The sequence below is a fragment of the Pristiophorus japonicus genome, chromosome 4, assembly GCF_044704955.1.
Source record: "Pristiophorus japonicus isolate sPriJap1 chromosome 4, sPriJap1.hap1, whole genome shotgun sequence".
Lineage (NCBI taxonomy): Eukaryota > Metazoa > Chordata > Chondrichthyes > Pristiophoridae > Pristiophorus > Pristiophorus japonicus.
In genome coordinates, this window is record NC_091980.1 from 236,058,518 (window position 1) to 236,073,193 (window position 14,676).

The window sequence follows — 14,676 nt, forward strand, 5'->3', positions numbered from 1 at the left end:
TTCGCAAATCCTAGCACACTTTTTTGGTTTGCAGATGGCTGCTCCAGACTCGTGCATCAGGAGTACCCAAAGTAATAGTTTTATTATCTCAAAAAGGTCACAAGGCATGAAGATATGAATTTGTCATATGCTACAGACACCTTTAAAAGAATATTCTTTGCTTTAATTGGTTCCAATAGGTTGCTCACCCCCTTATATTTCTGGGAATACCAACTCATGCATGAGGAAGGACCATCATACAGGCATTAAAAAAGCAATAGGAAGCCATATGCTCTGCCCCTTGCTTCCAGAATCAGATTAACAGTTGAGGTAGGATCAAATAAAATTCACTCTTGACATTTATGCTCAAGTGCATTTACAGTAAAAGCACAATTATTTCAGACAGGCATGAAAACCAAGGAGGGGATTGGTAGCTTTGGCACATGATTTTCTGGAAATGGTCAAATGAGCAAGAACATAATAGGAGCAGGCATGGCCATTCAGCCCTTTGAGCCTGCTCTGCCATTCAATAAGATCATGGCTGATCTTCTCCACCTTTACCTTTACCTTCCTGTCCTATTCCCATATCCATTGATTCCCTTCGTGTCCAAAAATCTATCGATCTCAATCTTCAATATAATCAACGATTGAGCATCCACAGCCTTCTGGGGTAGAGAATTCTAGAGATTCACAACCCTTTGAGTGAAGAAATTTCTCCTCATCTCAGTCCTAAATGGCCGACCCCTTGTTCTGAGACTGTGATCCCGAGTTCGAGACTCATCAGCAGGGGAAACATCCAACCAGCATCTATCCTGTCAAGCCCATTAAGAATTTTATACATTTCAATGAGATCACCTCTCATTTTTCTAAATTCTAGGTAATATAGCGTAAATGAACAATTGGACTAGGCCAGCCACTGGTATCAGATTAGAGCGTAATCTAATTCATGGTCAGCTGAGTTTTTCAATATAAATTGCCTTTGATCCAAGAATGGATTGACTGCTCAAGGTGCTGCTGCGAGGTAAAATTGCCAACACTCAAATTGGGTGTAGATGTTAAGGAAAATAGTGCAAATGAAAAATGATGGTTTAACTATGCCTCAATTATCATCTCCAGGTATAGTCCTCTTTTTTCCCAATAATGTAACCATCAATCAGCTCCTTGAAACAAAGATACCCTTTGAGCCCTTTCTTCATTTATGAGAAAATTCAGAGTGTCCCTGCTCGCTTTCATCCAACTTTATTTTGTCCACATCCTTTGACATATCTTTTGATGCTCCTAGCACAAACACCTATTAATAACTTAACTTAAATAGCATTTGTCGTCAGGTTAGCTTTGCATTTCATAACTGCCTGTACAGTTAAGTCTTGTTTAAATAAAGTTATAGGTGCATAGGAACAGGAGTAGGACATTCAGTTCCTCGAGCCTGTTCTGCCATTGTATCAAATCATGGCTGATCAACTCCGTCTTTGCTCCATATCCCTGGATACCCTCACCTAAAAAATAGCCACGTATTGCAGACTTGAAAATTTTAGTCATGCAAATTTCACTATCCACAGCCTTTTGGGAGACAGGATTTCCACTGCACTGTGAGAAACAATGCTTCCTGATTTCACTCCTAAATGGCCTAGCTCTGATTTTAACATGTGCCCCCTTCTGGATTCTCCTACTAGAACAAATAGTTTTTTGGCATCTATCCTATTGCATCCCTTTATCATTTTAAAGACTTCAATTAGATCATCCCTCAATCTTCTAAACTCAAAGGAATACAAACCAGGTTTATACAACCCATCCTCATAATTTAACCCTTTAGCCCTGGTATCATTCTGGTGAAACTATGCTACATCCCTTCCAAGGCGTAAACATCTAACCTGCGGTTCAGAGCCCAAAACTGAATACTGTACTCCAGATGGGGTCTGACCAAGGCTCTGCACAACTGAAGCATTACTTCCTCACTTTTATATTCCACCCCCTGGAGATAAAGGCCACCATTCCATTAGCTTTATTGATTACTTTTTGCATCTGTCCCGAGCTTTTAGTGATCTATGAACACGGATCCATTTCAGATCCTTGGAAAACATCACTAATCACATTCTGATAATCATAGAATGTCTTCTACGTCGCAAACAATTAAGAGACCTACCACGTCACAAGTTTACCTCCAATTCTGTGTGCTTTTATTTTTGGTAATAATGTCTTGTATAAAACCTTATCGAATGTCTTCTAGAAATCTACGTAGACAACATCCATAGAAACCCTTCCTTTTCCAATTTCTCGTACCTTTCTAAAGATTCTGTAGCCGAGAACATTTAGGTACCAATCATGCCCAGTTTGTAGCTATAATGGCTACTACATCATATCCATTAAGCTAAACTTGTGCGTTTAAATCACTGGTTTTATTTCTTATATTACGTGTATTTGTGTACATAACTCTTGTCTGTCCCCACCTTACCCACATGAACAGGTATATCCATTAGTCAAATCCAGCTACACTGATGATCCCCTTTCTACCCTCACCTGCTGATCCTTTCTTGTTTGCCTATAGTGACTCAGTCTCCCATACCAGCTTATCTATCAGCAATCAGAGAGGTGATCTGTTCCAGAAAATTTTCTCCCTCATGAATGTTGAGTTCAGTTAACTCTTGGTGGTGCAACATTCTGCTCAAGGAGTGTACACTTCATACATATGTATTGACCCTGCATGGTACAGGAGTCCAGGCAGGTTCACACTCTATTCCGATCCTGCCAAACCTATTCATATATTTACGACAATAGATATTCTTTAAGTTATTGTTTATTGAATTATTTCTATTGACTCATTAATTTACTATTAGTACTCCATGTAAGAACATAAGAATTAGGAGCAGGAGTAGGCCCTACGGCCCCTTCGAGCCTGCTCCGCCATTCAATATCATGACTGATCTTTGACCTCAACTCCACTTGCCCGTCCGATCCCCATATCCCTCGATTCGCCAAGAGTCCAAAAATCTATATCTCAGCCTTGAATATACTCAGTGACTCAGCATCCACAGCCCTCTGGGGCAGAGAATTCCAAAGATTCACAACCCTCTGAGTGAAGAAATTACTCTTCATCTCAGTCTTAAATGGCCAACCACTTATCCTGAGATTATGTTCTAGACTCTCTAACCAGGGGAAACAATTTCTCAGCATCTACCCTGTCAATCTCCCTCAGAATCTTGTTTGTTTCAATGAGATCACCCCTCATTCTTCTAAACACCAGGGTGTAGTCCCAATCTACACAATCTCTTCTCATAGGACAACCCTCCCCATCCCAGGGACCAATCCAGTGAACCTTTGATGCACCACCTCTATGGCATATATGTATTTTCTCAGAAAAGGCGACCAAACTGCAGACAGTACTCCAGGTGTGTTCTCACCAAAGCCCTGTACAATTGTAGTATGTTTTGAAAGTCTTTCTGTTCTACATCCGAAGCTATTACACAGTAACAGCAAATTAAGAGTTCAGATAGGTAAATACCCAAGTAATACTTAGCTCTTTGTAGCCGACACCACTCCTCACTTGCAGGTTGTTTTTTTGATGGGATGGAAAGGAAGGTGAGTGGGCAAAACAATGTTGCAGCTTTTATGATGAAAAGGAAGGCTGCTTCTATGTGATGGTAACCATATGCAAATTCCCAGTCTATGATTTGCTGGATCTTGCTAAATCACATTAATATACATCAATTTGGCAAAACCTACATCTGAAACAAGGCCTTTTTGTACAGAACAAGGTTTCAAAATCTGTAAATTTAACTCATGAAAATGCGACGGCTGACATTGTCATAATTGTTTTTACCTGTGCCATTCTTATGCTTCTTGTGTCCGGTCTTCCTTTTATAACTTGACATTTCTGGAGGACTAGGCTGCTTGGTAACTGGGAGGGGATCATTTTTCTTTGCTGCATGTTTTGATCCTTCAAAATCCCTCCCCAAAGTTTCCTCGTGCAGAGATCTCGATGATTTCTTGTCTTTCTTCTTCCTCTCTTTTAATACAGTTGAAATTTCGACAACAGGCAACGCAATATGAACAGGTGGCTCATCATCAGCTGTCATTGCATCCATCAATTCCAAGTCTCGCACTGCACTCTCCGAATCTGATTCATGCAAGTTACCATTTGGGTTCTCTTTCTTTTTATTCTTTTTCTTTTCATTTTTTTTCTTGTCAACTTTTGCTGGAACAAGTTTTACATCCCGCTTTTGTTTAGCAAGTACTTCATCATATGAAGTTTCCTTCATAAACAGCCAGAAGAACAGAAAAATTATAGCAATGACCACTGCTGGGATGATGACGAGGAGATACTGAGAATCGTACAGTTCCATGGTTGCTCACTATGTCTACTGCAATATCTAAATGAAGAAAAAAAGTCTCAATTAAAAAAAAATCACAATTCTATTCATAATTTGCATGTAGCTCTTAGGAACATAGGATGAAGTAAACCATCCTTCCGATTTCTCAACAATACTTAGCTCAACATGACTACATGCCATGAAGTTATGCTGCACTGAAGTAATCATTTGAGAACGGGTTTTGGGAGCAAACGGTTTTCTTACCCATTTACAACTTTAAATAAGCAGCAAGTAAAAATGAGGTGGTTTCTTCAACTATTGCGCTTCTAAAAGGCACATAAGAATAATCAATTTCTAAATTTTTGCTGATGATAAATGAAGTATAAAGATTTATCATCATTCTACTGCCTAGGCATCATATTTGCTACTAATAACAGGTCAACACATTTTGGGAAAACTGAACACTGGGTGTTGTGAAATCATAAACTCTTTGGCCCCAAGTTTCGACATGATTTGCTCCTGATTTTCGCCATTTAGTTTGCTCCAGTTCTAGTTAGTTAGAACAGTTTCACTTTGGAACAGAATTTGTTTTTCAAAAGGGGGCGTGTCCAACCACTTACGCCTGTTTTCAAAGTTTCGTCAGTGAAAACATACTCCAAACTAACTTAGAATGGAGTAAGTGAAGATTTTTGTACGCTCGAAAAAACCTCATCTACACTTTAGAAAATCAGGCGTAGGTTACAAATCAGGCGTAGGGAATGGGGGGGGGGTTTAAAGGGAAGTTTACAAACATTAATCACTTCAGTTTTACAAATAAAGAGCCATCATCAATAATAAATGATAAAAACATCAATAAATCAATCAAAAAAAATTAATTAGAAATTTTTTTTTTTTTAAATCAATAAATAAAACATTTTCTACTTACCGACTGCAGCACCGGGAGCCCTCCAACAGCGTGCTGGGATGCCACCACCCCCCTCCACAGTGTGTCTCTATCTCTCTGTTTGTCTGTGTGTGTCTCTCATTCGCTGTCGCTGTCTGTCAGTGTCTGTGTTTCTGACAGCGAGGGGAGGGGGAGGAGGGGGGGTGGTGGAAGGAGATTGGGGGGGGGAAAAGGAGATTGGGGGGGGGGGGGGAGGAAGGAGATTGGGGGGGGGGGAGGAAGGAGATTGGGGGGGAGGAAGGAGATGGGGGGGGAGGAAGGAGATTGGGGGGGGGGGGAGGAAGGAGATTGGGGGGGGGGGGAGGAAGGAGATTGGGGGGGGGGGGAGGAAGGAGATTGGGGGGGGGGAGGAAGGAGATTGGGGGGGGGGGGAGGAAGGAGATTGGGGGGGGGGGAGGAAGGAGATTGGGGGGGGGGGGGAGGAAGGAGATTGGGGGGGGGGGGGGAGGAAGGAGATTGGGGGGGGGGGGGAGGAAGGAGATTGGGGGGGGAGGAAGGAGATTGGGGGGGGAGGAAGGAGATTGGGGGGGGAGGAAGGAGATTGGGGGGGGAGGAAGGAGATTGGGGGGGGAGGAAGGAGATTGGGGGGGGAGGAAGGAGATTGGGGGGGGAGGAAGGAGATTGGGGGGGGAGGAAGGAGATTGGGGGGGGAGGAAGGAGATTGGGGGGGGAGGAAGGAGATTGGGGGGGGAGGAAGGAGATTGAGGGGGGAGGAAGGAGATTGAGGGGGGAGGAAGGAGCTTGGGGGGGGAGGAAGGAGATTGGGGGGGGGGGGAGGAAGGAGATTGGGGGGGGGGGGAGGAAGGAGATTGGGGGGGGGGGGGAGGAAGGAGATTGGGGGGGGGGGGGAGGAAGGAGATTGGGGGGGGGGAGGAAGGAGATTGGGGGGGGGGGGGGGAGGAAGGAGATTGGGGGGGGGGGGGAAGGAGATTGGGGGGGGGGGGAGGAAGGAGATTGGGGGGGGGGGAGGAAGGAGATTGGGGGGGGGGAGGAAGGAGATTGGGGGGGGGGGAGGAAGGAGATTGGGGGGGGGGGAGGAAGGAGATTGGGGGGGGGGGAGGAAGGAGATTGGGGGGGGGGAGGAAGGAGATTGGGGGGGGGGAGGAAGGAGATTGGGGGGGGGGGAGGAAGGAGATTGGGGGGGGAGGAAGGAGATTGGGGGGGGAGGAAGGAGATTGGGGGGGAGGAAGGAGATTGGGGGGGGAGGAAGGAGATTGGGGGGGGAGGAAGGAGATTGGGGGGGGAGGAAGGAGATTGGGGGGGGAGGAAGGAGATTGGGGGGGAGGAAGGAGATTGGGGGGGGAGGAAGGAGATTGGGGGGGAGGAAGGAGATTGGGGGGGGAGGAAGGAGATTGGGGGGGGAGGAAGGAGATTGGGGGGGGAGGAAGGAGATTGGGGGGGGAGGAAGGAGATTGGGGGGGGAGGAAGGAGATTGGGGGGGGAGGAAGGAGATTGGGGGGGGAGGAAGGAGATTGGGGGGGGAGGAAGGAGATTGGGGGGGGGAGGAAGGAGATTGGGGGGGGGAGGAAGGAGATTGGGGGGGGAGGAAGGAGATTGGGGGGGGAGGAAGGAGATTGGGGGGGGGAGGAAGGAGATTGGGGGGGGGGAGGAAGGAGATTGGGGGGGGGGAGGAAGGAGATTGGGGGGTGGGGGGGGAAGGAGGCTGAACGGGTCGGGCCCGAGACTTCGGGCAGGGCCCGTCCCCAGCATCAGATTTACAGGTAGGTGGCATTGGATCGGGGTGATGGTGGGAGGGAGAGGGAGGGCAGGTCAGGTCAGATCCAATTGGGCGGGGGCGGGAGTTGGGTCGGTGACGGGTCCAGTCCGGAGGCGGGAGTCGGGTCAGGTCCAGTCCGGGTGGTCGGGATCGGGTCGGGTCGGGTCCAGTCCAGGTGCAGGCGGGGGTCCGGTCGGTGTTGGGTCCCGGCGGGAGCGGGAGTCGGGTCGGGGTCGGGTTCAGTCCAGGAGCTGGGGGGGGGGGGGAGAGGAGAGTTGGGTCAGTATCAGGTCCGGTCCGGGGACGGGGCGGGGCAGGGCAGGGCAGGGGGAGTCGGGTCAGGTCAGGAGGGAGTCGGGTCAGGTCAGGAGGAAGCAGGAGCTGGCCGTGGAAGGAGCCTTATTCATGCAGCCCCAGTGAGGCCATTGGGCCAGGGCTTTGGGCTGCGTGCTTCGGTCCCTCCCACAGTTTCGGGCGCCTGGAGCTACTGCACATGCGTGCCCACTGTAGCGCGCATGTGCAGAGGTCCCGGCACTGTTTTCAGCGCAGGGACCTGGCTCCACCCCCTACAGCTCCTACTGCGCTGCGCCGAGCTGCAAACGACCTGCAGGGAGCTGGAGAATCTGGAAGTCTTTTTTTCGGCGCACTTTGTGGCGCGAAAAACGGGCATCCAGGTCGGGACTGCGCCGTTCTAGGCGTGGCTCGAAACTTGGGCCCTTTGTAAGCATATTTATAACTCTGCTTTACCTAATGTACATAATAAATCCTACCCTACATCTACTTCTTTACTGGACACTGATGTTACACACATAGGTTACTTGAACCGTAACTACTGTGGTGAAGGAAGTGGACAATCAGATGGTTTTCTTTTCTAATGGTGGAACAATACCGAAACTTGGGTTATTTCCATCAATAAGCACTTTCTTTTAATTAACTGTAAATATGAATACCCAAAGACAGAAATGTTTTCACAACAATTTATGGATGCATTTGGCTATATTTAATTGAAATCCTTGTGCTAAGATTAATTGATCAAACTGCCAGAAGTAATGATTCTTCCTGCCAAAGAGAGGTATTTAAATGGGAAGTTTTTGCATTAGATATTATAGCACTAGTATATGTGCTTGATTAGAATTGCACACTGCAGTGTGCAATCCAATACTGAGCTCTGCAGTAAAAACTAGCACAAGTTTTTTTTTAAATGCCAAAGTATTAGCTTTAAGTTAGGACAAACCAGGAGGGGGGAAAAGTTAGACAATTCATACAAGATGGAAATGGGGATTGCAGACAGTTCCCAGAGAGGGAAACTGAACGGTCAATAAATGTTTGTTGTCCTAGCTAGAAATAAAAACCTTAAGAACAAAAGAAATAGGAGCAGGAGAAGGTCATATGGCCCCACCATTCAGTATCATAGCTGATCTTCCACCTCAACAACAAAAACTTGTATTTTCATAACTCTTAACGTAGTACAGGTGTAGCGTCAAGAATTCAGAGTTCTGGAATCCGGAATCCAGGACGATCAGTGGTAGGGTCGTCCGGAATCCTTAAAATGTTCCAGAATCCGGACCCATCGATCCTGCCGAGCATGGGTCCCCGCCGCTGTCTGATCGCTGGTCTCGCCTGCCTCACCGTCGCTGCCCTTACCTCGGGGCCTCCTCGGTGGGGCCCCAGCTGGCCCGACAACCTCCTCAGCGGGGCCGGATGGCCTGAACAGCTCCTCGGCGTGACCCCCCCACCCCCCGACATTCTGAAATCCAGAAATACCCGAACCTGGGCTCGGGTGTTTCTGGATTCGTGACGTCAGAAAGCAAATCGAAAGTCCGGAAAAGCCCGGAATCCGGAACAGCCTTGGTCCCGAGGGTTCTGGATTTTAAGCGCTGCACCTGTCAAACATTTCAAGGTGCTTCACAGGAGCGTTAACAAAATTTGACACCGAGATACCAACTCCACTTTTCCGCTCTATCCCCATACCCTTTGATTACCCTAATGTCCAAAAATCTATCACTGAGTCTTGAATATACTCAACGACTGAGCATTCACAGCCCGCTGAGGTAGAGAATTTCCAAGATTCACAACCCTCTTAGTGAAGAAATTTCTCATCAGTCCAAAATGGCCAACGCCTTATCCTGAGACTCAGACCCCCAGTTCGAGCCTCTCCAGCCAGGTAAAACAGCCTTGCAGTATTTACCCCATCAAGCCCTTGAAGAATTTTATACGTTTCAATGAAATCACCTCTCATTCTTCTAAACTCCAGAGAATATAGTCCCATTCTACTCAATCTCTCCTCATAAAACAATCCTCTCATGCCAGGAATTAACCTAGAGAACTATCTAGTGTATTAAGATTGCTTTCTAAACTGCAAAAGGCTAACTTTGCCAAGCATGTACTTAGAAATGTCCAAAGCTGTTAAATTAAACCCAGTTAAAGCTAAAACTGAAATACTGTGTTATGGGAATCCAGCTAATGTAGTACTGTTGTAATGCAAAGACCAAATTATTGTGCAGGCCGTGATCCATGCATTGACAATGATATCATTGTCTGTGCAGACGTAACAAGTTAATAGTTTGTCAAAAATTATGTCCTGTTGAGTTTTGAATATGTGAAACGAGCTAGATTTTAAACCAATAATACACTGTATGCCAGATGATTGCAAAACTACAGCTCAATCTTTTAATTCAATTTCATTAGTCAATTTGCATCAGGTAGCACAACAAAAGCAGCACAGAAACCTCACCTCTGAACCATTCCCAAAACTGAGATTTACAGGTAGATTTAAATGATATTCAACATTGTATGACTATTATAAAACTAACCTTGACCTTCCAAAATAATTTTTGAAACTCCAGTGCTTTTAACAAATACTTATTAAAATGTTAACAGTACTGGCATCTTACGTCTTGATTAATCCTTGCTACTGGACCAAGACCTAGCTTTGTCAAGCCTGTGTGGTGGCTGGTGTGCAACGGTCACCACACGTTAAAAAAAATCCAAGCACAGGCATCTTCCACCCTTCAAGATTTAGTTCGGACCTTGGATTTTAGGTCCTTCATTGAAACACCTGTGAACTTTTTGTCATCCTCGAATCGACAGACTGCCTATGACTTACATTTATACAGTGCCTTTAACATAGCGAAACATTCCAAGGTGCTTCACAGGATGAATTCTCGTCCAAGCAGGACCAGAAGGCGGCAGTGGTGGTGGCCAAAAGCATTAAAGTGGGTGGTTTTGAGGAGGTTTTTGAAAGCAGAGAAGGATTAACTCGGAGGGGGGTTTGGGAGCAAGATAGCTGAAGGTTTTTCTTCCAATGGTATCATGTAGGAAGGACACAGTAGACCAAAGTTGGAAGAAAGCAGAATGAGAGCACAGGAATAAGAATGATGGAGTTAGGCCAGAGCTGAAGGGAGTTGCAGAGGTTCAGGAGCAAGACCATGAATGGATCAGTAGATGAGAACAAAGATTTTAAAGTTAATGCACAGGGATCGGGAGCCAATGAAAGTCAACGAGGATAGAAAAGATAGGGACTAAATGGCATTAAGGTGGGGTTTAGAAACATAGAAAATAGGTGCAGGAGTAGGCCATTCGGCCCTTCTAGCCTGCACCGCCATTCAATGAGTTCATGGCTGAACATTCAACTTCAGTACCCCATTCCTGCTTTCTCGCCATACCCCTTGATCCCCCTAGCAGTAAGGACCTCATCTAACTCCTTTTTGAATATATTTAGTGAATTGGCCTCAACAACTTTCTGTGGTAGAGAATTCCACAGGTTCACCACTCTCTGGGTGAAGAAGTTCCTCCGCATCTCGGTCCTAAATGGCTTACCCCTTATCCTTAGACTGTGACCCCTGGTTCTGGACTTCCCCAACATTGGGAACATTCTTCCTGCATCTAACCTGTCTAACCCCGTCAGAATTTTAAACGTTTCTATGAGGTCCCCTCTCATTCTTCTGAACTCCAGTGAATACAAGCCCAGTTGATCCAGTCTTTCTTGATAGGTCAGTCCCGCCATCCCGGGAATCAGTCTGGTGAACCTTCGCTGCACTCCCTCAATAGCAAGAATGTCCTTCCTCAGGTTAGGAGACCAAAACTGTACACAATACTCCAGGTGTGGCCTCACCAATGCCCTGTACAACTGTAGCAACACCTCCCTGCCCCTGTACTCAAATCCCCTTGCTATGAAGGCCAACATGCCATTTGCTTTCTTAACCGCCTGCTGCACCTGCATGCCAACCTTCAATGACTGATGTACCATGACACCCAGGTCTCTTTGCACCTCCCCTTTTCCTAATCTGTCACCATTCAGATAATAGTCTGTCTCTCTGTTTGTACCACCAAAGTGGATAACCTCACATTTATCCACATTATACTTCATCTGCCATGCATTTGCCCACTCACCTAACCTATCCAAGTCGCTCTGCAGCCTCACAGCATCCTCCTCGCAGCTCACACTGCCACCCAACTTAGTGTCATCCGCAAATTTGGAGATACTACATTTAATCCCCTCATCTAAATCATTAATGTACAGTGTAAACAGCTGGGGCCCCAGCACAGAACCTTGCGGTACCCCACTAGTCACTGCCTGCCATTCTGAAAAGTACCCATTTACTCCTACTCTTTGCTTCCTGTCTGACAACCAGTTCTCAATCCATGTCAGTACACTACCCCCAATCCCATGTGCTCTAACTTTGCACATCAATCTCTTGTGTGGAGCAACAGGGATGAGAGGCCATAACAGATCTGAGGAAAATGGCTAGATCAAAATAAATCAACATGGTTTTCTAAAAGGTCATGTTTAACTAACAATAGACAAGGGCAATGTAGTGGATGAGATATACATGGGCTTTCAGAAGGTCTGCAATAAGGTGCTACACACGAGATTCACGACAGTAACTGGGAAAAAGTTCAAAATGACAGTGTAAACAAATGGAATGAATTTCCAGGTGTAGTCGTGAAGGCAACAAAAAAAAGTGAGTAAGTTAACAGCTGAATGGTGCAATTTTAAGGGTGTGGCAGGGGAGAAAAGTAGATTATTTTTAGATAATCAGAGAGGATGGGCCAGCTTTCCCCATCATATCTATCTTAACATTTTGTTGAGCACAAACTTCAGTGAAGAGAATTTCTTGACTTTTATTCTTCCAGAATTATTTCTGGCAAATACTTCAAATGTACCACTGTATTAAGAACATGCATTAATTTCAGTATTTTGGTCAAAATTTAAAAATTAGAGCACACCTAACTATCTTGCAAAACAGTTTACCCACATTTCTTTAAAATTGCTATTATGTAGTACGCATCTTTACAACACACACACACACAAAATATTATCTGTGAGTGTTTAAGGAGGTTCATTAGATTGGACTTTCATACTTAAGACCAACTACACAGAGCCCAACAAAATAAGTGTAAAAGGCTTGAGGCACTAGAAAAAGTATTGAAGTCCTATATTTGTTTGCAACATCATCATAGGCAGTCCCTCAAAATCGAGGAAGACTCTAAAAGTGAGTTCTCAGGTGACTGTACAGTACAACTGCACATGCATCATTACCCCAATATTGTAACAAAACTGATTATCTTGCTTTATTTTCATTACTAAATTGTTTTTGACAGCTGTCACCATCATGAGATTACACAAGTCTAAATTCTGCAATAATACAAGTTGTCTTTACTATGCGCAGTGATCGAACAACCCTCTCTGCAACCATTGGCACTTAATAGCCAATACACGAGACAAGCAAACATACCTAGTCAACAAATACTTTAAAAGCATAAGAGGAAAACACAAGAGGAAAAGTTGCAAAAATAGAATTAGCTCCTTCTGCGCTTTAATTAATCTGATCTAATTATATTTGTTGACTACAGTAATCAGAAGCATTCAAACTGCCCTCCGAAGCAATGCCTCTATTCTGAACAAAGGGTCCATCAGTAGTTCAAATGACAGATTGTCTAGAGTGAATGATACTTTAACAACATTTCCTCCAACATGCACGGGATCGTACAACGGAAACAGTCAGATTCACCCGTCAATTGAATGACTGTCATTTAGAAACTGTCTGGCGGGGTCAGGTTGGTGGAGGAGCTTTATCTTACAGATGTTTAGTGTAAGGCCCAAGCTTTCGTACGCCTCGGTGAAGATGTTGACGATGGCTTGGAGTTCAGCCTTTGAATGTGCGCAGACACAAGCATCATTCACATACTGTAGTTCGACAACAGAGGATGGGACGGTCTTGGATCTAGCCTTGAGGCGACAAAGGTTGAACAGGTTCCCACTGGTTCTATAGTTTAGTCCCACTCCAGCAGGGAGCTTGTTGAGTGAGGTGGAGCACTGCAGCGAGGAAGATCGAGAGTGGAAGCAAGTCTTCCTCGATTTCGAGGGACTGCCTATGATGATGATTTAGAAACTACTAGATAGATCTCCTACCCTAGAGAAATTCATGTATATATGTATTATCACCTCAACATTCAGTACTGTACTTATGCAAAGATATCACAACAAAAATAGACGTGTAAATATTTTCTGATAAAACCAAAGTTGAGAATTGCGAAAAAGGCTAAAAAAAAATGACCTGATCAGTTTTGATGACCTATCTTGCTGCATTTCTCCTTCAAACACATTTAAGTGAGATACCTTTAAATGCAATAGAACAGGGGTGACAAAACTGAAATAATTTAACAGCTGGATGCTGCAATTTTGATGGTGTGGTAGGAGGAGAAAAAGGAACAGTAGGTTCTTTCTGGATGATCGGTGAGGATGGGCCAGCTTTGCTCATCATATCTATCTCAAGTCGAACAGTTTGTCTCACTGATGTGTTAAGCTTCAAAATTTATTGCATCATTTATCTGTAGCCTTAATTAAAATATCGACTAGTTTACTTTATTTTAAAATATAGCCTCTGTCAGTGTCCAATTGAATTTTTGAGTTTTGAAAGGTTAGCCTCCTAGAACGGAAGTATTTTCAAAATCCAGGTTTGCTGACTCAAGTAATTAGTTTCCAGAATTTTTTTAGCAACATACCATCTTTGGTACTAAAAAAGACTGGCAAATTGTATGGTATTCTGAAACCAAGCAAAACACTCCAGGAGGATTATTTGCAAAAGGTAAAGCTGCTTCACTATCTCAGCTCTGTTCATCTAGTGCATATAAGCCTCTGAAAGGTCAAGTACAACAAGCTTTAAGAATTTCAATGAGGTGAAGCATAAACCGATTTGGGATTTAAAGTATTCCTGTATCTGTTCTAGACTGGTTTACAACAGCAACTCAATTTGGATCATTATATAAATATTACACTTTATTTAGGGTGGCAGAACATAGTTCGCACCCACAATTATTCACAATCAAGGGTTTGTTTCAAAGGGGCACCAAGCACAGATAAATTCTCTCTGCAGAGCTTGGTGGGGTGGGGTGGAAGAGCAGAGGAGAGAAGAAATCAATAGCAGCATTGATGGTGGTCTAGGTCAGTAATAGGAGACAAAATGTTGCCTAGTCAATCTCAATATGAACATTCTTTTCCTCTCCCCAATGTGCTAAATGGCAGGGGGGGGGGGGGCAGGGGAAATAAAAAGGTATTGACCAACTTTCAACAAGATTATCTTCCCTCTCCCCGCCACAAAATACTAAATACAACAAGTGGCAAATTCACCACGCGATGCGGTGCTGACACAGACCGACAATAGTTGGGAAGGTCAGAAACTTTTGGACATCAGGACCCAGGGGAATGGAGAAAGTCAGAAGGATGT

At 44.8% G+C, this 14,676-nt stretch overlaps 1 protein-coding gene across 7 annotated transcripts in view; it reads right to left on the reverse strand.

Annotated features, from left to right (window-relative positions):
* Nucleotides 1-14,676, reverse strand: part of ktn1 (kinectin 1) — a 152,853-nt gene that overhangs the window by 115,638 nt on the left and 22,539 nt on the right. For all 7 annotated transcript variants that reach the window (XM_070879167.1, XM_070879165.1, XM_070879163.1 and 4 more), the window contains one exon: nt 3,797-4,346. In XM_070879167.1, the coding sequence (XP_070735268.1) occupies nt 3,797-4,319 (523 nt within the window). In that variant the 5' untranslated portion in view covers nt 4,320-4,346. The remainder of the gene's footprint in view (nt 1-3,796; nt 4,347-14,676) is intronic.